The sequence below is a fragment of the Nilaparvata lugens genome, chromosome 8 (assembly GCF_014356525.2).
Source record: "Nilaparvata lugens isolate BPH chromosome 8, ASM1435652v1, whole genome shotgun sequence".
Classification (NCBI taxonomy): Eukaryota; Metazoa; Arthropoda; class Insecta; order Hemiptera; family Delphacidae; genus Nilaparvata; species Nilaparvata lugens.
The window spans coordinates 52,653,822-52,678,485 of record NC_052511.1 but is presented as its reverse complement, the minus strand read 5'-3'; the positions used below and the strand labels follow the sequence as shown (position 1 = coordinate 52,678,485).

General features: G+C 34.5%; 1 protein-coding gene across 1 annotated transcript; it reads right to left on the bottom strand.

The window, feature by feature from the left end:
* Positions 1-2,681: 2,681 nt before the first annotated feature.
* LOC111059325 (dual specificity mitogen-activated protein kinase kinase 4) lies at positions 2,682-17,151 on the bottom strand. Its single transcript, XM_039435187.1, has 7 exons — positions 16,679-17,151; positions 16,139-16,244; positions 13,479-13,778; positions 10,342-10,405; positions 7,985-8,218; positions 4,707-4,826; positions 2,682-2,885 (listed from the first exon to the last, which is right to left on the bottom strand). Exons 1-7 carry the CDS (start codon positions 16,752-16,754, stop codon positions 2,697-2,699), a joined length of 1,089 nt encoding a protein of 362 aa, XP_039291121.1. The 5' UTR covers positions 16,755-17,151; the 3' UTR covers positions 2,682-2,696.
* Positions 17,152-24,664: the final 7,513 nt, after the last annotated feature.

Below are 24,664 nucleotides of genomic sequence, written 5' to 3'. Positions count from 1 at the left end.
ACGCCAGCGTGACGTCACGTGTAGTAAAAATGTGATAGAGTACCACACTGAGCATACAGTTTATTCACTGTATATTCAAATAAATAATCGTCGTTAATCTCCTCAAGATTGACCTAGAACTTAAAAATTCTCCATACTATAGCGAATGATCACCGATTCTAATGATGTTGTTAAATTATTTCAAGTTCATTCAACTTGTATGAATAAAATAAATTGAAAGTTTTTCAAGAATCTAAAAACGTGACACGAAAAAGTTAATAAGCTGGAAAAGCGTTAGTACAACGTTATACTATTAAATTTCAGATTAACCCGTAAAAAATCTTGATAAACCAATGCATCGCAATAAACCGATAAACCGATCCCGATAAATCCGATGAATTTCATTCATTATAAATGCACTGAACACATGCTTGTATCGAGCACATGTTCTACTAGAATCAAAATCTCATCCCCGAAATTCACAGCTTATGTACAACAGCCAAACTACAAAATATTACACGACCTAGAAGAGAATGAAGAGCCTTAAGTATTTGAAAGGTAAGGTGGGAGGTGGGTGTTTTGCTTTTATATGGCAAATGCTAGTATTATTTAAATGTTTTGATAATTATTGTAAAGCAGAAACAGAAAGCTTGCATGTCAGAAAATGTTTGTGTTATATAATTTGACTATACGACCCATATGATTTTAAGAATGTGATATTCTGCCTACTCTGTACTACAGCCTACGTCACGGCTGCAGTTCCCCCACTCCAATTGCATGTCAACTTAAAACTATAGATGAGTGACCAACCTTCTGTCTACTACTTTGAACATTACTAGCTTATACTGGCTTATACACTTATATACAATAGCTTACAATACAGCAAAATTATAGATGAATTTACATAATATAGACTAAGAGAATAATTATTGAACTGTACATGATATGAAAAAAGCAATTTGTAATAACTATAGATAATATTGTTATGCATCAATGTCCATTCTTCGGAAAGAATATTCAAAATATCCTTCCCACTAACTCTCTACCAAAACGTTAATTTCATTAATTCAACTGAGGATTTATTTATAAATGGAAATATTGTAGAAGTTCCAATTGATATGAATATTTAAGAGAAAAAACAAAAAATTAAAAGTAAATAATTATATAGGTAGATAAGATCAAATCATTGATTAATAAAATGGAGTAGGCTGAAAGTAGATCAGGGTAATCAGCTTTCAGTCTAGTTCAGTATTGGCTGGCTGGTTGCCAATTATTGAATTAACTACTATCATAGCCACCAAAATTTTTCATAAACAATGACTATATTGAGATTTTTAAAATTGAATAAACAACAAATATACACTAAATTAGTTATTACAATATGCGAGACAAAAGATATCATCGTCGTGATGTTCAAAGGAATCTGTGGACAAAGATTGCTGAACAATAATAGGATCTGAAGGTAAGATTGTTGTAATAACTAATTTAGTGGATATTTGTTTATTCAATTTTCAAAATCTCAATATAGTCATTGTTTATGAAAAATGTTGGTGGCTATGATAGTAGTTAATTCAATAATTGGCAACCAGCCAACTACTGAACTAGACTAACGTAAACGGTTCCAATGGACGACCATATTCGGCCGAATTAACGGCCGGCAGATTTCAACGGCCGAACGGATCGGTTGAATACGGTTCTAGTGGACGGTTATCCTTAGGCAAGGCAGATAGCTTCATCCTTTTCTAATTCCGCACCGTTGCCATTGCATTGTTTGTAGGCGATAAAAAAATGAAATGATTTACCAGATTATTTGATTGTAGAATTGCTTTACATTCAACACAAAAAAAAGCAACACAACTTAAAGCTAGCTTCGCCACTCCACTATTTTTAAACCAAAGCTTCTCATTTAAGTTTGAATTGAATAAAAGTTTGATAATAGAGTAAGGGCTAGACCATATTTTTTGAGGCGTTTTCAGAGTTAGCAGGGCAGAAAGCTCTCCTATTGGCTGATTAGTTTGGCGCCTGAAAAACGCCTAATATGGTATCGCCCTTAGTATCTCACTAGAGAATGATCGTTTTCACACTTACCTTTCGCCGGCCGACACTCGGAACCATCCTCCGATTGGCTGTTTTCTCACTTACCGATTTCTAGCCGGAACGAGACACGACAGGAAGCTCTGTGGCTGATTCTCGATTACGTAAAATTAATCAGCCAATCAGAGAGCTTCCTGTCGTGTAGTGTCGTCGAGGAATCGGTAAGCGTAAAAAGGGCCAATGAAACAAATTTTCACCAACAGTTGATTCTTAGCCAATGGGAGGACAGTTCTGAGTGTCTGGCGATAATGGGTTAAATATGAAAACTAAGGTTCAACTCACATTTACGTGACTCAGGTCGAGAAGAGATTCATTCGACTCTAGTCGAGAGCATGTGCTTTAAAATGGGTGACGTCGCGGAGACTAGAATCGACTGGTCTTAATGTCACCATTTGGAAACACATGCTCTCTACTAGAATCGACGAAACCAATGGACGACCATATTCGGCCGAACTAACGGCCGGCAGATTCGTCCGATCCAACGGCCGAACGGATCGGTTGAATACGGTTCCAGTGGACGGTTACCCTACATTTCAAAGAGGTACACGTTCAACCGGAACTATAACTTTGAATCCCTACTTTTACCTCTGGATTTCAGCTTTTATGATAATAATTGAACTGAGTCAACTAACCGCCATATAAGGCCTGCATCCGGCATCCCTTGTCCTGGCAATGGAGTCGACCAGCTGGCCCGATATGCCAAAGTCGCACAACTTGATGTTGCCACGTCGGTCGAGCAAAATGTTGCTCGGTTTCACGTCGCGGTGGATGATCTTCAACTTCTCCTTCAGGTAGTTCAAGGCTCGCACCGTCTGACAAATCAAACAAAAATATATGAAGAATCGATTTTTAGATTCATTCGACAAAATAACAATCGGAAAATTGCAAGAGAAAGACGGTAGAAAAAGAACGATTAAGGAGAAGAGAACGAGGAGAAAGAAGAGGAAAGAAATGAGACTGCAGAAGGAGTTGATGATGATGATGATGGAAGAAAAGAGATGTGCGAGAAGAATAGAAAAAAGTAGAAAAACAGAGAGGTAGACGAAGAAAGAGGTGAAGTAGGAGAAGGGGTAGAAGAAGAGAACAAGTAGAAGAAGAACTAGAAGACAGGAGAGAAGAGAGAAGAATCTAAATAAAAGAAAGAAGAGGTAGTAGGATGAAAGGAAGATTGAGGAAAAGATCAAAATGATCTCTAAATCAAAAAAAATAAAGGAAAAGATGAATAATTTGCAAAATTAAAGCTTTTATTGGAATAATTGCATAGTCTTCTATATAAATAAAAATGAATGTCTGTTTGTGTGTTTGTTTGTTCCCTATAGACTTCAAAACTACTTGACAGAACGGCATGAAACTTTGGGAATATGTTGTGTGAACAGGCGGATGCCTGTTGTTTTTACCTGCATTGTATCTATTGTCTATGAATAAATAAATAAATAAATAAATGAATATTGGGGATGGTTTCTGACCAGAAATTTTAATAGGGGGGCTAATAATAATTATTTATTAATCCATTTTACAGACCTATGTTTTCGAAATTTTCGGCCGAGCGGCTACCGAAGAACGGAAAGATGATCATGGTTAAGATAATATTAAATACTATGATTTAGCATCTAAAGTTACCAGCTGTAATAAACACATCACCTTGTGATAAATTGTGTACTAGAAATCATTCAATGGAAGAAATTCATCGTACATCGCATATTTCCTGGACCATCTATTGACAATCAACAACTATGAAAACATTAAATTCATCTTTGAAACACTGATTGAACCTATTTTTTTAATTCAATACTTTACTGATAGATCTTACTACCAATCGATTGAGAAGAATATGTTTTCGGAATAATAATTCATAGTTTTTAAATCATTATTCCTGGACCAAAAATCAAGTAACGAAGCAGTGTGTGATATTATAGCGTCAACCTTTGGACAACATAAACATTTTATCAAAATTTTTGGAGAGAAATAGTACAGGCTCAGCCTAGTTTTTCCTTCAGTGTCATAATTATACTATGATTGTAGTATTTTGTACAATAAAAATTCAAAATTCAATTTCAAATTGTTTTTTATTCTGATTCAAAAATCAAATACATACAAAATTTAAAATACATCAAACATCAAAAATGGAAATAAAATACAAAAAGCACTGAAGAAATTGTATAAAATATAATTTATGTAATAAGGCTTTCTACGTGTATGATGTATTATGAAAAAAAAAACAAAAAAACAAAGCTTTTTTGAAAAAGAATATTTAAATAAATGAATAATGAATAAAAATGCTGCATGACTAAGCACATAGGAAGTCCGTATTGAGATGTAAATTAAAATATTGATTGTCAGATAAATTTCATGATTCACCAAATATATAGCAAGTGTGACATGAGATACATTGACTTTTTGGCGGTACGAAGTTCGCCGGGCAAGCTAGTAATTTATATGCATCATAACCCACATAAAAGTAATAATAAATTATCTGAGATTTATTCAGGTTTTGTTGAATATCTTGTTAAATTCTTAAATGGAAATAATTTTATTTATTTGAAAAAGGGTACTATGACATTATTTATTATTTCTCATTAGAAGTGAACTTGACCGAGTTTACAATAAATTTTTGAAATAATAAAAGTACTTACAGCGACAGTGATTTTGCCCAGGGTGGTTTCCGGTATCCTTTGATTTAGTTTCTCGTAAATAAATTTATAAAATTTATCTAAAGAGGTATCCATCAGCTCCATACAGATCCAACAGTCTCCCTGGAAAACAAAAAACCATTAACACACAAACCACAAAAAAATCATAAATCACAAGTTGATAGGTACGGCATAATTATGCTCAACTCACACTTACGCGACTCAGGCCTAGAAGAGACTCGACTCTAATCGAGAGCATGTGTTTCCAGATGGTGACACTCAGACCAGTCGATTCTAGTCTCCGCGACGTCACAATTTGAAAACACATGCTCTCGACTAAAGTTCAGTCTCTTCTCGACCTGAGTCGCGTAAGTGTGAGTTGAGCCTTAGTTGTATAATATTTTTCAACAAAATGTGCATTTACAATAAGTTATGATTATTCTTGTGAATCAAATCATTAATAGAGTAAACACTTAATTCTTTGAACTAATTATACCAAGATACAGCTCTCATGAATGGTTGAAACTCCTTGAATGTTAGGCTAGGAACACACCAGTTAGTCAAGACAAGACAAGACATGATCAGACACAATACTTCACATAGTTGCTTATGACGCAACACACACTGATTAGTCATTTTTTTAAAACATCTTTATTGCCCATAAAAACAAAATACAAATTAAAAACTCACAAAAGAAATATTCTAGATTATAATATTATGCTATTTTACAAATAAATTAAAATTACATGGCACCACCCAGCAAGGGCAAAACCCTGACCGCTGAGTGAGAGTATCAGCTGTTTAGACAATATAAAAATTTATTTACTAATAATCAAAGCTACAAAAAATCGAAGTTAACAAAATTACTAGTAATTATATTTGACTGATGTCGAAGAAAAATTTTTGTATCACCCACTTTGTATAAATTTATCTGTTCCATCCTCTGTCTACCCCTATTAGAAAGAGATTCTGACATTGCATTTGGCATGATATTTATTATTTTTGAGCTAAGATACCCCAATTGTCTTCGCACTATTGTCAAATCTGAATAGTAAATATTATAAATGTTATGAGATGTAACTCTCAGGTTATATATAGAAACGTTATTATTCACTGTAAATTCATCCTTCCTCATCCATGCATAATAGAGAAGTTTCTTTGTATAAATTTGACGTACTGTCATCACTTTAAATTCGGCAAATGTTTCACTACTAGAAATTAGACATGTCTTCATAAGCAACTATGTGAAGTATTGTGTCTGATCATGTCTTGTCTTGCCTTGACTAACTGGTGTGTTCCTAGCCTAACATTCAAGGAGTATCAACCATTCATGAAAACTGTTTCTTGGTATTAGTTCAAAGAATTTAGTGTTTGCTCTTAAGGCTAGAGGTGCGTACAGATATACGCGCCTCCAACACGCTCCGCACTCGCTCCGCAATCGCTCCACGCACGCTCCGCTATCGCTCTGATCATGAACGTTACGGGAGATGTTAGCTCTTCTCGCGTTCCACTCTTGCTCCCCGGTCGATCATCAATCGATCTGCTCTAGTAACGTTCGATTGCGGAGCAGAGCGAAAGCCTGTACGCACCTCAAGATTTCAAGCGGAGTTGGAAAAAACATATAGTGAGGTCCACGTTATAATGGCAGTGGAGAAAGATAGGAGAACAACGTTGCCGATCCGAAATATTTTTTGTTACTTTTCACACACTCACTTGAGCTAATTCTAAAATTTGGCATTGCTCACTCAATCATCACTTGTGGAATTACTTCAATTTCACGTTGAATGACTTCCTTTAGCTCTGTGGATTATTGGCTGCCCAATAACGGTAATATTTTGTTTATACACAAATCCCGACAAATGAATAAATGTGCCTCGTCACTTGAATGAATGTCATTCAAGTGGACATTTCCGAGAATGATCTCGCAAGCGGCTTTGCAATGTGCCCAATAATTTGCATCAAGTTGTTGCACTAACATTATCTTATACGGATGGAATTTCAGGTCGGAAAGAAGAATTCGTCGTATCAGAAATGGCTAGCGCAACAGCATATTTCGCTGCTGAACGTCGTGGAGACCGTGTAACAGCTACTCCTACCGCATTAATGTTTTCAGGCGTTCTCACAGTCCGTTTTCGTCCTGTTGGTTTTGTTTATAAAGCAGACGACGTGTTCCTAAAATTCTTCACCCACAACAAGATCGCATTCCTACTGGGAACAGGCACATGTCGATTAAAAATTGAAATGTCTGCGAAATAAACGCTGTGCTAAAATAACAGTAATTATTTTTACTTTCCTTGCCCTATTACCACAGGTAAGGAAAGTATTGCTTTCCGAAAAAATTAAGGTATCCCAATTTATAAATTTCTATACGTTTCAAGATCCCCTGAGTCCAAAAACGTGGACTTTGGGTATTGGTCTGTATGTGTGTGTACACGATATCTCATCTCCCAATTAACGGAATGACTTGAAATTAGGAACTTGAGGTCCTTACAATATAAGGATCTGACACGAACAATTTCGATCAAATGCAATTCAAGATGGCGACTAAAATAGCGAAAATGTTGTCAAAAACAGGTTAAATTTGATTTTGATCAAATTTATACCTAAAATAGTCATTGATAAGCTATATCAACTGCCACAAGTCCCATATCTGTAAAAATTTCAGAAGCTCCGCCCCATCTTTGCAAAGTTTGATTTCAGATTTCCAATTATCAGGTCTCAGATATAATTTAAACAGAAAAATTCAAGTGGAAAAGATTGAGCATGAAAATCTCTACAATTAATGTCCAGTAACATTTTCACCTAAAATTGAAAATAAGCTTGAAATTCGAGAAAATGTGATTATTCAATTGCAAACTGTTGGCAACTGTTGATTCTATTAAATCATTCACTATGAAGGGATAGCAGATCTCTCTGTATCCAGCGTTATTGTCCTGTCATCAGCTGGTTCAGATCTTCGAATAGTAGACTTGAGATGCGCGTGAACACTAGCGCCAGGTGATCAATTTTCATAACGGCAAGGAAAGTTGTGTGAGTGCGCCACACCAGATTTTTAAAATATGCTTCAATCACAAACCCTCGATGTTCACTTGACCATGACATACTGGTTAATGAAATTGCATGAATAGACCTGTCGATGAACAACATTCCCGCCTTTTCAATGACAGTGGTGCCAATATAACAATAATTACTATAAAATCGTCAGATTAATATGCCGGTCCCTGTACAAACCATTGGATATCTTCTTATGCTATATTTTCTCCCGGACAGAACATACATACCTCCTTGAAGAGAGCACCGTAGAACTGGACAATACAAGGACACTCGTTTGACTTCATGACCACTTCGAGGTCCATCAACAGCTGCTTCTGCTCCTTTTCATCGACAGTGCTTCGGATTCGTTTGACAGCCATCACTGTGCCACTGGTGCGGTGCACCATCTTGTTCACCGTGCCGAAAGCACCCCGACCGATCTCGCCCAAATCTTGCATGTCGTCCGATGTAAAGTCGTAGCACTGAAAGCACAACAATCAAATTAGAAACGGTGTAGCATTGGTGTGAAGTCGGGGTACTATTCACATTGGAATCAAATTGGGCATTGGTGTGAAGTCGGGGTACTGTTCACATTGGAATCAAATTGGAATTTGATGTGAAAAGGTAGTACTGTTTACATGTGGATCAAATAGGAGTTTGGTGTGAAGTCGCAGCACTGAAAGCACAACAATCAAATTGGAAACTGATGTGAAGTGGTGGTACTGTTTACATGTGAATCAAATTGGAGTGGATGGAGAAGTGGTTTTGGCTCTAGTGCACTGAATGGGCTTATGATGATTAGGCTGATAAATCTAGGTTTGGAATGTGAAATGTCACAAAAACCCATGTACTACACTCTCATAGAGTACAGTATACGGGCTTCTCATACGTGAATTTATCAATTTGAAACAAGCCAGTTGATCATTTTTACAGTTTATTGACTATTGACAGAATCCCATTGACTGAATTTTCTCCACACTGTCAATGGAGAAATCAAATGAGAAATGGGAAATAACTACTGGTGAAATTAAACTGATTTTTAGAAATTGATTGTTTTTGAAGAGACATTTTGGTATTTCTACTTAATGAAAAAATGAGACAAAAATTAAAGTGGTATTGACAACATCTGTGTCTCATTTTTTCAATTAAACTGATTTGCTGATGAAACACAATTCTTAGTGAGAAGTAGTAGCACTGTTAACAAGGAAATGAGACTAGAAATTATGATAAATTGGTGTACAGTTCTTAACATGGTCCGACTAATGATAATAATTAGACTAATGATATTAATTATTTAGACTTTTTGAATAATTATCAAGTTACTGTTTAGACTCTAAGGGTCGTTTGCACAGTATAGATTGCTAACTCGATTAAGTTTGAGTTAATCTGAAAGTTTGAACTTGAATCGATTTTCTCAGTGCATTTACTAATCCAGTTTAAGTTAAACTAGTTTAGCATTAAGTTGGTAATAGAATGTCATCGTTTATAATATCAGGAAGAGTAATTTTTACAGGAAATTTGCTATTTGTTTACAAACCATTAGTAAATTGAGGTTATATGTAGCTACTATTTTCTTGTTCAAAATCCACAGAGCTGTAAGCTGTATCCTACGGTAATAAAAGTGGAAAGCAATCAAGAAATTCTTTAAAAACTTATGTTTAGTTGGCACCCAAAAATATATTTTAAAATTTGAGATAAAAAGTTATTTTGTGAAGCTTTAATCTACTACGGTCTTTCTCGTTTATTAGAAATCTCTCGAAAGCGAAATATGTCAGTTATGTGTTATTAAAAACATGTTTTCTAATCCAAGACCACCGTTAAAAATTGGCCTAATTTCTATCAAGTGGTTTATTCAATCATATACTAAATTGGCAGTTGCTTTATTCAAGCGAAACCGTAAAAAAATTCTCTATCATCCCAGAAATTTAAATTATTCGTTTTTTGCCCCATTTTTCTCAGTTTTAACATTTCTTCGCAGTCATCTTTATCAATCATATTAAAAACTTCTATCAATTCCTCCATTATAATTATTTTTACATTCAAATAATGATTCACTATAACCTAAATAATTATTATCGTCTACAGAAGCAATAACAACAACCGTCGAAAAATAATTTACTATGAGCTGTTTCCCCATCAAATCTTTACTGATGTCAAGTTAATCCAAATTATTTGGTTTAAACCTCCTGCTTTGGAGGTTTAAACTTTCCCAGAGTTTAAACTCAATACAGAGTTTAAACTTGCACTGTGCAAACGGCCCTAATAGTATCTATTTAATTCAAAATTTGCTCGTTTATCTGAGTATTGAAGAGTGTAAATTGTATTTTGAAAAGTGAAAGTGACACAACCAACATTTTGATCTGGACAGTATAGTATAAATTGGAAATGGGACAGTTTTGGGCATGAGCCTGTTGTGCATTTCCTCATGTTAAGTATTTGTACACAATGTGATAAATAAATACTCTGATAACATGGGCATCAAATTAGTAACATTGAAACATCAATGTGATGAAATTGTGAGAAGTTAGAAGATGAGTTTTCAATGATGAATTGGAGGAGATAAGTGAGTAGAAATGGAATTGATTTTCAAAATATGAGCACTCACATCATTGGGTGAAACTTGCAGCGTTCCTGTACTCTGTATGCTCTGGCAGAATTTGAACTTCTCCCTGAAATTAGAAAAAAGGACACTATATTAGAAAAACTTGTACGTTCAGATTTGTGAAATCATGATTATATCTTATAACATCAGATTGGACATCCATTGTTATTTCGGCAATGATTTGGTTTTAAAACCCCAATGCTAACACTTTAAATCTATATATATAAAAGCGAAATGGCACTCACTCACTCACTCACTCGCAGAACTAAAAATCTACCGGACCAAAAACGTTCAAATTTGGTAGGTATGTTCAGTTGGCCCTTTAGAGGCGCACTAAGAACGGATTTGGAAAAATTTCCAAAGATACGCCCAAAATCTGCATTTTCCAGCGTTTTTTTAGCGCTTTCTCAGATTCATCGAGAACAGATGAAAAGAAATTGTTCAAATTTAGTACAGAAGCTAGGCTAGGGTGTAATAATGTTGTGTTAGAAGGAATTTGAAATAACGCCAAAGATACGTCCAAAATTAGCGTTTTTTTGTGTTTTCTCAGTTCTTCATCAAGTAAAAGACAGAAAATGTCCAAATTTTAGACAGAGGTTTAGGTAGGGTCTAAAAATGTTGTGATGAGGTGACTCTAATATTCCATCAAAGATACGCCCAAAATCAGCGTTTTTCTCAGCTTTTCTGCGTTTTCTCAGTACTTTGACTTTCTGATGGAATGAAGCATGCTCAAATGAAAAATGCAGGCGAGCGAAGCGAGCCGCTGATCTCATTTCTGGACGTTCCAGTCGGGGGTCCTGGCTAGACGGATATGGCGAGCGAAGCGAGCCTGACGGCTAGTACTGAAGTATAATACAAAGTCTAAAACACCAAATAATAGACTACACACGAAGGATTGCGAATATTCAGCTAAGTGATTATTTGAATAATAGTAGAATACAACAGGCCATATGAATAAAGTTGAGCATTTGTTTATACTTCTAAAATATGGAGCATTTGTTTCATTTTCTATGAATAAACGTAAGCAAAACCTTTTGCTCATGCTCATCAAAAAAATAATTTGAGCATTTGCTCAAAAGTAAAAGTTTATACTCAAAATTGTATGAATAAAGTAGAGCAGTTGCTCAACTTTTGAAGCAGATGCTTCAAAAAAGGTGAGTCTAGTCTAGAGCAGCTTATCACCTTTTGCTCATAGTGAAATAGCCCAACTAATTCGTATGAGGAAGAGGAAACTATACCAGATACGATCACAACCAATAGTTGAGAACTATAAAACTATTTTTAGATTCAACCATATATGTCACCATCATTACTACAAAAAAATAAATACAAAAGATATAAAGATAGCCATCACAAAATAGGAAATACGCATTTAAGAAGATGAGAGTGTAGGCGATTTATTGACCGAGCGAAGTGAGGTATAAGATTCAAGTCGACGGTTTGGCATTTCTCTTAATGTTTAAATGTTTATATGTTGCGCCATTTACGGCGAAACGCGGTAGTAGATTTTCATGAAATTTGACAGGTATGTTCCTTTTTTAATTGCGCGTCGACGTATATACAAGGTTTTTGGAAATTTTGAATTTCAAGGATAATATAAAAGGAAAAAGGAGCCTCCTTCATACGCCAATATTAGAGTAAGAATCAGACTATAGAATTATTCATCATAGATCAGCTGACAAGTGATTACACAGATGTGTGGAGAAGCCAGTCTATTGCTGTATTTCCATAAGGTCTATAGTTTCAATCAGGTACTTGTGGATGAGAATATTACTGCGTGAGGTCTACTGTTCACAGAACTACTAGTAAGATTATGCTGAATATTATTATAGAGATTTAGATTCATAGACATTTTTTCACGCTATTATTTCAAAATTCTAAACTCAACTAACCTTAAACTCAATTCATAAATAGAAAACAGAGTAGACGACGCAAGCACAAGGGTGTCTCCTACTTGCATATTTAGCGCTTACATGAGCTATAAAAACAAAGTAAGGCCACAAAGGCGAATGAGCTGATGAAAAATCTTTAAAATACGTGAGCATTTGCTCCAGAGTTCAGGAGAATAAGGTAAGAGTATAAAGTAAAGCTTGTAATTATTGTAATGAGGAAGTGATAGCTGGCATCTCTTTAATGGAATTCCGACAAATCTTTTTCCCTTCGGTTTATACAACAGAGTTTGCAGTTTAGACACTGTGTTCCAAAGTTAATATGGAAAAAACGTTTGGTTGAGATAATATGAGGGATGTATTTTTCACTCCTGAGGAGGAACTTCGTCAGCCCTCATTTCTCAATCAAAAAGTTGGTATTTTTCATTACAGGTCTACTGTTAGAACTTTAGTGGGACACCCTGTATTGGATCTAATGGGAATATGAATAATTGACCGAGCGAAGTGAGGTCTAAGAATCAAGTCGACGGGTTTTCATTTCTCTTAATTTATATGTTTACATTTATGTTCCGCATTTACGGCGAAACGCAGCAATAGATTTCATGAAATTTGACAGGTATGTTCCTTTTTTAATTTCGCGTCGACGTATATACAAGGTTTTTTTTTAGAAATTTTGCATTTCAAGGATAATATAAAAGGAAAAAGGAGCCTCCTTCATACGCCAATATTAGAGTAAAAATCAAACTATGGAATTATTCATCATAAATCAGATGTCGAGTGGATTATAAATTGCATGCAGTGTCGCATGCAATTCAATATCTCAATGTAACTTATGGAAACACAGCTGTTGTGTGGACTATGCATTGCCACTTGAAGTAGTTTAGACTTTTCTCTGCTTTGAACTCGGTAAGCTTTTGATGATAGCAGCATAGCTGCTATCATCAAATTATTAGCATTGTCGATACAACAACCCAAACAGCCGTTAGCATAGCCATTAGCCACCTCTAATACAAGGCCGCGGTCTACGACATTGTAGCGTCGCAGTGTAGGCCTAGAATCTAATACATGATAGTGAAAAAGATCAGCTGGCATTTTTCAAATAGCCAGATTTTTAAAAATCTTTTTCACCAATCATGTATTAGATTCTAGGCCTACACTGCGACGTTGCAATATCGTAGGCCGCGGCCTTGTATTAGAGATGGCTATGCCGTTAGTCGTTTATTCACCGATATCTCACCGACACGACAGAACAGGACAGAATTTACTCTGATGGACAGTGATCTCCTAGCCAACTCTCCCCCTCCACCCGTCGCGCCATCAAACCGACTGCCGGCCTGTGGTGACGCGGCCTGGTGACTGTGATGGTGTCCGTGGTGACTGTGATTGTTTCCGTGGTGACTGTGATGATTTCCGTGGTGACTTTGATGATTTCCGTGGTGACTTTGATGATTGTTGTGGTGACTATTATGTTGACTGTGATGATTGTTATGGTGCGTGTGGTGATGATGATGATGAGGATGGTGCTGGATTGTGGTGGGGGAATAACGAGACCTAAAAAAGAAAGACAGAGAGAGTGGTGTTGAAATTTGAACAAAAACTGTGCCGTAATTGGTGCATGTGCAAAAATTTGACATCAAACAAAAATACGGTATTTTTGATAGGCATACCTGATTGATAATAAATTAATAGATATTTATTCCTGCCTTGCAGACGCCCAATCTTGCACTCTCAGCAAGTAATATCATAGAAAATAGTCAGGTCCACGTTATAATGACAGTGTTTAATTAGCAATGGAATTGCTATCCTTGTCTATCATTCAACAAAGCGGATAAAGCTATCTCTTTCTTGCTTTGTTCTGTTGCCAGATCGTCTTTCAACAATGTAGAATATCCTTGTCTATCATTCAACAAAGCGGATACAGCTATCTCTTTCTCACTATGTTTCGTTTCCAGATCGTCTTTTAACAAAGTAGAATTAATTATTATTAAACGAAAATCCAAATTAAATGCTGTAATTCACCCCGAAGTCTTCTGCTACTGCAAATATTGACAACAGGGTAAACAGCTAGATGGAATTTCGATGAGCGATACTATTAAAAAATTATTTGTCAGCCCGGGAATCGAACCCAGTACCTCCCAATTGCCGGTCAGGAATGCTTACCCTTACACCAAACTGACAATCTCTGGATAGCAGCGCTCACTTTATACGAAGCCATAGCGGTCAGTCAGTCTACAACTGAGATATTGCAATTATTCAAATGCTAATGAATTAATTATTATTAAACGAAAATCCAAATTAAATGCTGTAATTCACCCCGAAGACTTGTGCTACTGCAAATATTGACAACAGGGTAAACAGCTAAATGGAATTTCGATGAGCGCTACTATTCAAAAATTAGAATTGATAATTAATTAACAAAATATTTCATAATAATTATGAAAATTCTTTATGAAACTATTGAAAAATATCTTGCTTAATAAACTATAATTGATTATTTAAAACAAGAATGAACAGTTAATATTACAACAATAAACCTGTATCAGCTACCGTCTATAGAAGGCATTGACAAGACAGAGGATCGGCAACGTTGCTCTGCTATCTTTCTCCACTGCCATTATAACGTGGACCTCACTATAGCACAAGAATATATTCCATGGTATAGGGCGTTTATGTTTCAATTTTCAGTGTTAACTCGAGCTGATAGTTCTGGTAATAATTTTTCGTGAAGCTATGTGACACTGGTAGTCGCTCTTACACTCTCACCCAGCCAAAACAGTAATAATGAACAGTAGTCGACAGTAATCGGCTCGAGTTGAAAAATCGGCTTGAAATTTGGAACATAAACGACCTAAACCATGGGATATCATCTTATGTTACCTTTTCTATATGCTGATATACATTCCTGCTTGCAGACACAGAGTATTGTACTCTCAGCAAGTAGTATTTATTATTCTTAATTCACAAATTAGTCCTGATTATAACGTATTAAAAGATTTGTCTAAAATTATTGTTAGTTTATTATTATCATCTTGTTGAGTTGTGTGATCTTGTTATCTTTTTGCTTAAAATATTGTAAATAAAATATTGGAATAAACAAAATTTGAATTTGAAGGGTGAAGGCTACTTCACACATAGAGACAGTGGCGTAACGTTTCAAAACCGGGCCCCCCGCAAAAAAAATTCCGGGCCCCTCTTCTAAAATCGTACCACCTTTCTCCAGCCCCCTTCTCCCTTAATCCCAAGCATTTAACTCTAATGTGAACGTACATCTTTCATGAGTGAATTACATAGCTTAGTTGAAAAAATAAAACTTGTTCTCGATTGATCTCCTCCAATGCTTACTTAAAGATAGTAAATAAAGATAACGATCTACTTTAGAACCATTCTTACTTACAATCTTTGTTTGAATCAGAGAGAAAAGAAGTAAATCTTATCTATAAGTGGTTTGAATTGTCTCAGTCTGGATTGTTTCACCGGATGTATGAATTGTAATGATTTTTAAACAAACAACATTCCTAATTTTGCAATAAGCTCACTACCAGCACACAATTATTGAAGCTCTGTCAATGGAACTAAAATTATTATTAGATTTGAACAATGATTGTTCTTCTGTCTTGCCTTATTTTTTATTTTCTACTTGTATTCTCTTGATATTAATTTATAACCGGACTGATAACATTATTCTATTGCATATTTCTTCTTACACAATGAGTGAAACCTGTCATTTTCCACAATAAAACTACTGTTTTTTTATCAAAAGTTACTTCCATGATTATTTATTTATTTTTTTCAAGTATTCAATTTGGTATATAATTATCATTTTTAATAAAAATCCTGACTTATTCAAACACACTTAGCTAACTGGCATTAACATAACAATTTATGAATAATAAAAATAATATTTTACTTACAAAGCTGAAAGATTCATGAGATCACTGTGTCCTGAGTTCGTGTTGTTCATTACGGTATGACTGCTAATCGGAAGTGAAGAAAAAAGTTTCAACTTATTTCTCCTATCTGAAGCATAGAACGGCCAAAATCAACGAAAAAAAATAAAAGAATACATTTTTTGAAAATAGACTCACTTACTACAAATTGTCAACACATAAAAGTCTAATTGTGATCAACAAAATGTCAAAAACATATTGATAGGAATTGTTTTAAATGAATTGATATCAATGTTTGTTTCAAACATAAATAGGCTTACTTACTACAAACTGTCGACACAAAATAAAAGGTATTTCAACAAAATATCAATCATTCAAGCATTTCAACTTTGTTCGCTCAATAGTAAGGTTATGAATATCAAATGAATGTACAAGGAAGTTTGTAGCTCACATAACCTAACCTTCTTAGACATATTGTGGACATTAATCAATTTACAAATGGAAGTACAAACAAAAAGGAAATAACTATTATAAGATTAAAATGAATACATTAAATATATTTACCATGAGATCCAGGTCGCCGTTCAATATTATCAAACGAGGAAAATGTTGGAACAGCCTTTCCTTGACTTTCCGCCATATTATCTACTCAACAAACCAAACGATATTTGAAACAATATTTCTAAATGTCAACACTCAAGTTATTTGATCGAGTATGAAAATTGAGTTAATTGGTTCTTGGCCACTTAGTTTTGGCCAGTTAATAGTCATTGAACTGTTGAAATCGTTAAAATTGACGTCCACTGAACAACTTATAAACATACTAGGCCTACTGTGCACCAATGTTTCAACGCGAGTTTGTTGAAATAAGGTTAATTGTCTACAAAATCAACAACTTCTGTCTACGACCTAATTATTTATAAGTTATTAAGCGACATTATTCAGTTGAACAAACAAATTAAGAAGTTAATAAAGATTAAAATCTAAATTGAAAAACTTGAACTCAACCGAAAGATGTGAACATCTGACTAGTTCTGTCTGTCAGACACTTGACAGGAGACAGCGATGCACTTTGCTCTTTGAATTCCTCGAAGTAAAATGCATAGAAAAATAAAAGAATAAAATGAATAAAAAATATCAGAAAATGAAATATAAATAATGACCATAAATGAATAAAATATTATTATACCATAATTTAATTTTCTCACAGAGTTTTATATAGGTAGGTATCATGATTGTCCGCGTGAGCAACAATGCCTGCAAGTTATGTTCACACCAACATCATCTGTAGCCCTGCTGAGTCTGTAGGTGGATTTAATAGTATATTTCGCACCTAGGGCCGAAAATGAGACTTTTCCGGCTCGAAATCGGTTTTCAAGTCCGAGGCCGTAGGCCGAGGACTAGAAAAGATTGAGAGCCGAAAAACATTTTTGCCCGTGTTGCGAACGCTATTTTTCGCCACACCAAAAAAACTTCCCAATATATAAGAAATTGGAAAATAAATAAAATTCAAACAGCGTATTTTGATAGTTTGAATCTTGGTTATGACAACTTTCACTGTCATTAATTTCAATATTACTAATTAATAATTTACAATAGTGACAATATTTTTATACTATTAATATTTCGAATAATTGTTTGAATTTTTATAGCTCACGCTTTGCGCCTGGTGCAATATCTCATGGATAGATGGATGAATAGTATTTTCATTACTATTTTGAAATAATGTGATTAAAAATTAATATAATTGCATATTTCACAGTTTTGTCTCAAAATATATCTAAAAAATTGATTGAAATTTAAATTACGGTAACAATATAAAAAATGGCTAATAAAAGTTGAAATTCATTGACAAAAAAATGTCATTGACCGAGGTTCGAACCTAGATCATGTTTGTAATTTACTGAGCTTTGAGTTCTGATGTGTCACACATTTACGCTCTCGGCCATTGGGTATTGTTGATCGTAGAGGCCTGTAAGTCAGGTAAAGTATGTAGGCTACTATAATATAGGTAGTGTATAGCGGCATCTTGAAGCCGGTTTGCCGGCATTTTCACAACAAAATATTGCTCTGAAAATAGTTAAATCATAGAAAAACATTCGAAGATTCAATCTTGAGTGGGCCTAATGTTTTCTCTATATGGTTTGATATTGAAGAAAAATTATCTGAAAGTTTTAATAATGAATTACGGAAAAATTACTAGGTATTTTTCAGTCAAGGCTGAGTTTCACCAGTAGGCTTACCTTAAACTTTAGATCTCTGCTGTATTTTCCTATTATTATTGTTGATTGTATTGCATTAAGAAGTGGAATTCGATAATAAAAAAGAAACAATTATTACTCTACCTCACTTTTAAATATTGATACAATTATTGTACTTTGATTTCAAATTCGATTCTTCACTTTTAAATACTTGCGATACGTACCTTTCTGACAATGGACAATGCAGCCAACATTATATTGTTGAGGCTATGGAGATATCATCGTATTCTATTGTTTGATTGTTTGATTGTTTGAAATAACGCCAAAGATACGTCCAAAATTAGCGTTTTTTTTGCGTTTTCTCAGTTCTTCATCAAGTAATAGACAGAAAATGTCCAAATTTTAGACAGAGGTTTAGGTAGGGTCTAAAAATGTTGTGATGAGGTGACTTTAATATTTCATCAAAGATACGCCCAAAATCAGCGTTTTTCTCAGCTTTTCTGCGTTTTCTCAGTACTTTGACTTTCTGATGGAATGAAGCATGCTCAAATGAAAAATGCAGGCGAGCGAAGCGAGCCGCTGATCTCATTTCTGGACGATCCAGTCGGGGGTCCTGGCTAGACGGATATGGCGAGCGAAGCGAGCCTGACGGCTAGTACTGAAGTATAATACAGTCTAAAACACCAAATAATAGACTACATACGAAGAATTGCGATTATTCAGCTAAGTGATTAACATTATATTGTTGAGGCTATGGAGATATCATCGTATTCTATTGTTGATATCAAAAACACAATAATAAATATTAATTATGAAACAGTAATTTATAAAATATATTATAGACATGATACCGCGATTCACGATACATAATTATATAGATATTACAGTCGTTATGAGATTATCTCTCTATGATTTTTGTGAGATCAGACACGATCAGCTGTTATCATCATTTTACAGCCCTAGGGCCGTAAAGTTTTACCGGCCTGGTCGGAAAACAATCACTTTCGGCCTCCATAGACGCACGTAAACCAGCTCATTACATCCAAGTGTGGCAAAAAAAATATATCGCCGGCTTAAACTTGCGGGGTTCACATTGACATCTATGTGTATCTGCCACCTGACGTTCCAAGAAAGTGATGTTTTCAAATAGATCTGGTAGGAGCGATTTTCTCCAGGCATCCGAGTGGACGATTTCGATAAAAAATCTCTCATCAAAAACCTAAGTCACATAAAATGAAGATAGGAAAATTCTAATTTCAGATTCGGATTCAGCACCTTAAAATGAATAATTTGACTTTGCTCAAAAAAATGAAAATAAATGTAGGCAGGTTGCAATAAATTGATTAATTCAGTGCCTCCGACATGACCTAACGACTGCTTTTTAGGCAGCCAGACCGACGAATTATGGAAACGTGTCCATCCGAAACACGAAATTTGAATAAATTAACTAATAGATAAATAATTAAGGAAATAAATAGATTTGGCCTGATAATTGAAAATTTTGGAATCAGAGTGTAACTGAGAACAGTAATGAAAAAATAGATTTGGGCTAATATATTAAAATTTGGATCAACTGAGAACAGCAAAATAGCTCTGTCGGTTCACATAATTATGTTCTTGGTGTGAACACAAACTCTGCGGCCATTTAGATAGTATATGATCCTCTGTAGCTCTGCAGAGTCAAATCACTTGGTCTGAACATAGCTTATAAAGAAGGCCTGAGAACCCAAGTAAGGTCTTTTCATTCAGGATCAATGCTGGCTCCTGGTTTTGAGAATGTTCCTCAAAACTAGAGGATTCTAGAAATCCTCCTCAAAACAATTTTAATAGATTTTTCCCTCATTTATAGTATTGGGTTCTCAACAAAAAATTAAAACTTGAATAAGTCCTCAAGTAGGCTATATAATCACATTGTGGATTTTAGTATATTATGAAATCTGTTCTATAATAATATTGAATACTATAATAAATATAACAAGGGCACTATTATACTATTAAAATCATACCACATAGGCTACAATATCCTAAGCTGTTTGATAATTAATAAACAAGATAATGACTCTCTAAAACCTTATTCAATTACAAAAATCTGGTGTGGCGCACTACACAACTTCCTTGCCGTTATGAAAATTGATCACCTGACGCTAGTGTACCCGCGCATCACAAGTCTACTTGTGGATTGCATACCGGAAAAACGGGAATGATTTGGATCTCAAAATTTTGCACATAGATTCTAAAAATATCAATCTCGTGCACCTGGAAGCCTAAATTTCAATTTTCCTTCTAGATTTTTCAAAATTAATGTTTAAATTTCATTAATGGTACATTCGATTTCATTAAAAATCACCAAATCATATGGTCGAAATTAAAAAAGGAACATCTGTTTCTATATTGCTTTCTATCTGAAAAACATAGTTTTGAAACTTCGTTTTCCTGATGCACTGTTTAGTCCTACACGTGGCATGGATTATTAATTTTTCAGCTAGAATTTTTGAGACAAAGTGCCAAATAAACGTTTACAGTTTCATCAATGCTGTATCGGCAATATGAAAACGCGTGCAGTTAATATGTCTTTGAATGAAGGTGTTGTTATTTACATAAATAAATTATATTCTTCCATTTTTATTTAATTAAATTTCAAAATTATTCGTGCCCTGATAGAATGACTGACTCACTGTACAGTCAGTCGAAAATTTTAATATTGGAATGAGGGGTATTTTGGCAAGCTGAGCAAAAAAATAAGGTCATAATTATGCACCTTTTCGTTATATCTTCAAATGAAAAATGAGTTTTGTGGGTTGTCAAAACTCCCTCTGAAAGGGAACTATTCAACTTATTCTATCTTTTAGTAAAATAACAATGATCATCCATCCATGTATCATCTTCTATACTATAATAAAGGAAAGAACTGGATTATAAATGTAGCCTATACATGTGTAAATTATAGGGAAATTATGTTTGACGCATTATCACGTCAGAACTACTGGACTGATTAACTTGAAATTTTGCATATAGATTCTTGCTTAACCGAGGGTGGTTATAGATAAATTTTAAATTCTTCAAGATTTGATTACATCAAGTTTCAATCATTTGTCATGCTTCCAGTTTGTATGGAAGCAGCAGAAGATTTCTCTTAAGAGGTCAGACTGATTTATCGAAAATTTGAGTTTGATTCAATTTTTATTGTCATGCGTGAGGAGTTGCATTCTGGCTAAGTATTCATAGAATGGAACAAAATGACAATTTTGATAGTCATCAGCAAACCCTAATGTATTCAGCAAATAAAAACTCACATGTATCTGTCATGTTTATGAAGGCTGTATCTGATTTCCCACACATCCATACAATCAACCATAAATTTCTAGTTCCAGGACATACTCACATGGAATGTGATGTTGATCTTTCAATCATTGAAAAACGAAAGAAAAAGACCCAGGACCAATTTACCACCCACATGACTGTTACCAGTTGGTACGGTCATGTGGCAATAAGAATCCATTTGTGGTACACGAAATGAAGCAGGATCATTTTTTCAACTTTTCCCAGTTGTTGAAAGTGGGTTTAGTTCTCAAGAAAAGAAACGATGAGAATGAACAATTTTTCTGGCGCAACATACAATGGCTCCAGTATGTGAAGTCTGAAGTGGGTATTGTGCGTTACAAAGAGAGTTTAGGGGAAAATGTACCATTCAAAAGAATAAATTTCAAGAGAAGAGGGAAAAACATTATGTCATTTACATGTAAAAAATTCTACAACGGGATTTTACCAATTAGTTTGGAGAAGAAAAATTATCTTTTGCCTCTGATTCCACCTCTATTCCACGAATTTTACAGGAGTCTGACAACCCATGCTTCACAGGCTTGTGATATAGATGCAGACCTGCGAGATGTAAATATTGATGAAGAGAATAATAATTGATTTATTTTTTTATTAAACTGAGTAATATTTCGAATCAAATAAATATATCTTTTATCTGAAAGAGTATTTTGATCAATTTACCTGATCTAATCTATATGCAAGGAATCTGGTATTTTAGACATAAGTCAACAATCATTCATCAAATATGGATGCTCTCAACGGCTTAAGTCATAAAATTTGAATAAATATCAAATTCTATCTGATATTGATTAAATGCATCAGTACCATTCAGAACTGTGGATAAAAACGAATATATTTGTGTTAACTTTGAAATTTAATGTGTTTCAAGTCTTGTGTTAGAATTTTTTGATATCTTCTTTCCTCTCTACTGGAAAATCAGATTTTTTGACTTAACACCTTTGTACTGCTGACCAGAGATTTAATAGTGCATAAAAATTGCATTCAATGAGGCATGCAATTTATAGTCTACAGAGCTGCTAATTTTTTACCAAGTTACATTGAGATATTGTATTGCATGCGTCATGGCATGCAATTTATAGTCAACTCGGCAGCTGATTTATGATGAATAATTCTATAGTCTGATTTTCACTCTAATATTGACGTATGAAGGAGGCTCCTATTTCCTTTTATATTATCCTTGAAATGCAAAATTTCCAAAAACCTTGTATATACGTCGACGCGCAATTTAAAAAGGTACATATCTGTCAAATTTCATGAAAATCTATTACCGCGTTTCGCCATAAATGCGCAACATATAAACTTTTAAACATTAAGAGAAATGCCAAACCGTCGACTTGAATCTTAAGGTGCGTACAGACTTTCGCTCTGCTCCGCAACCGAACGTCACTCCAGCAGAGCGATTGATGATCGACCGGGGAGCAACAGTGGTTCAACCGGGGAACGCGAGAAGATCTAACATCTTCCATAACGTTCATGATGGGTGCGTGGGCGGTGCGACTGTGGTTCGATGGTGGTACAAGGGCGGTACGAGGGAGGAGCGTGCTCGGTGCTGGTTGGAAGCGCGAATATGTGTACGCAGCTTTAGACCTCACTTTTCTCGGTCAATAATATAGTATATATAGTGGCATTTTTTTTTTTCAAACAAAATTTGGTATTGAAGAGAAAAATATAATTATAGTACCTACCTACCCTTTTTTGAAATAGATAAAAAACCTAATAGATTAAGAATACAAATATTATAACAACTATTTTCAGTGTTCACACCATCTTAAGGTTGTGAAATGAATTACAAATAATCGTTTTACTAATAAAAATAAGTATCCCTTATTTCATACATTTTATGAAGAGAAAATTTCAAATTCCTGAAATGAAGTATTTCCATAAATTTATCCTGATTCAATCAAGTCAGTCATTCTATATTATTCTTTTTTCAGATGGAAATTACTGAGATATAGCATTTGAAATTTACATCTGCAGACTGGCTGGCCGCTATGGCTTCGTATAAAATGAGCGCTGCTATCCAGAGATTGTCAGTTTGGTGTAAAGGTAAGCATTCCTGACCGGCAATTAGGAGGTATAGGATTCGATTCCCAGGCTGACAAATAATTTTTGAATAGTAGCGCTCATCGAATTTCCATCTAGCTGTTTACCCTGTTGTCAATATTTGCAGTAGCAGAAGTCTTCGGGGTGGATTACAGCATTTAAATGGGACTTTCGTTTATTAATAATATTATTTTTTCATAAATAGCACGGCAGAACGCATTCACGCACAGATATAATTTATATTCGATTCTGCAGATATGATTCTGCTTAATGTAGAAATCAAGAGAGAAAAGTGTAGTGATCAATGTAGAAAAATGCATGTGTGTAGACTGTAGATCCACACTCTGTGTGGTGGAGTAGAAGTTCTAAAAATAAGTTACTCTTGTGAATCTCACATTTGAATATTCATGCAACGAAACAACTTACTCTCAACACATTCATCTCTTCCAAGAACTATCAGTGATAATAAAGAGCTTTAAAGCTTATCATAAGATTGTTTATCAGTGCAATTTTGATTGTTACGCAGTTTGGTGTACTATTTACAGAATTATTATCAAGTTCAAAAATTAAAGTGAGAGTGGTTGAGTATAATTGTTGAGGTAGAGAGAATGTATCACACAATATCTTACAATAAATTGAGTTTGAAATTAATATCAGATGTTTAAATTTTGGAAGTAGCCTTCATTCTATGAATCAAACGTCTTCTGTTTAAAAAGGTAAGTAACATACCTGGGGGTTTCATGAAAGTTAAAAGTCCTGTATTACAGGTAAAATTTAGAAGTTTTTGTTTCATAAACAATTTACCCTGTAAAACAATTTACAAGACATTTGCCTGTTTCATAAGAAGAAACTTCCTGTATTACTGGACCTGTAAGATATTGAATATTTTATCATTGTTTAGACCATCCTAAAACTTTTACAAGTATAGGTAGAATATTGAAAAACGAGATTTTGTTGAAAAGGCAAC

Bases quoted from the DNA above. Each gene is read 5' to 3' on its own strand.
- LOC111059325 (XM_039435187.1), bottom strand. From the start codon at position 16,754: ATGGCGGAAAGTCAAGGAAAGGCTGTTCCAACATTTTCCTCGTTTGAT. The intron at 10,406-13,478 runs GTTCTGTCGTGT...TTCTAATTTCAG, and splicing joins ATCAGAGTAAATTCTGTCCT to GGAGAAGTTCAAATTCTGCC. The intron at 8,219-10,341 runs GTGAGTGCTCAT...TTGTGCTTTCAG, and splicing joins TGCAAGTTTCACCCAATGAT to TGCTACGACTTTACATCGGA.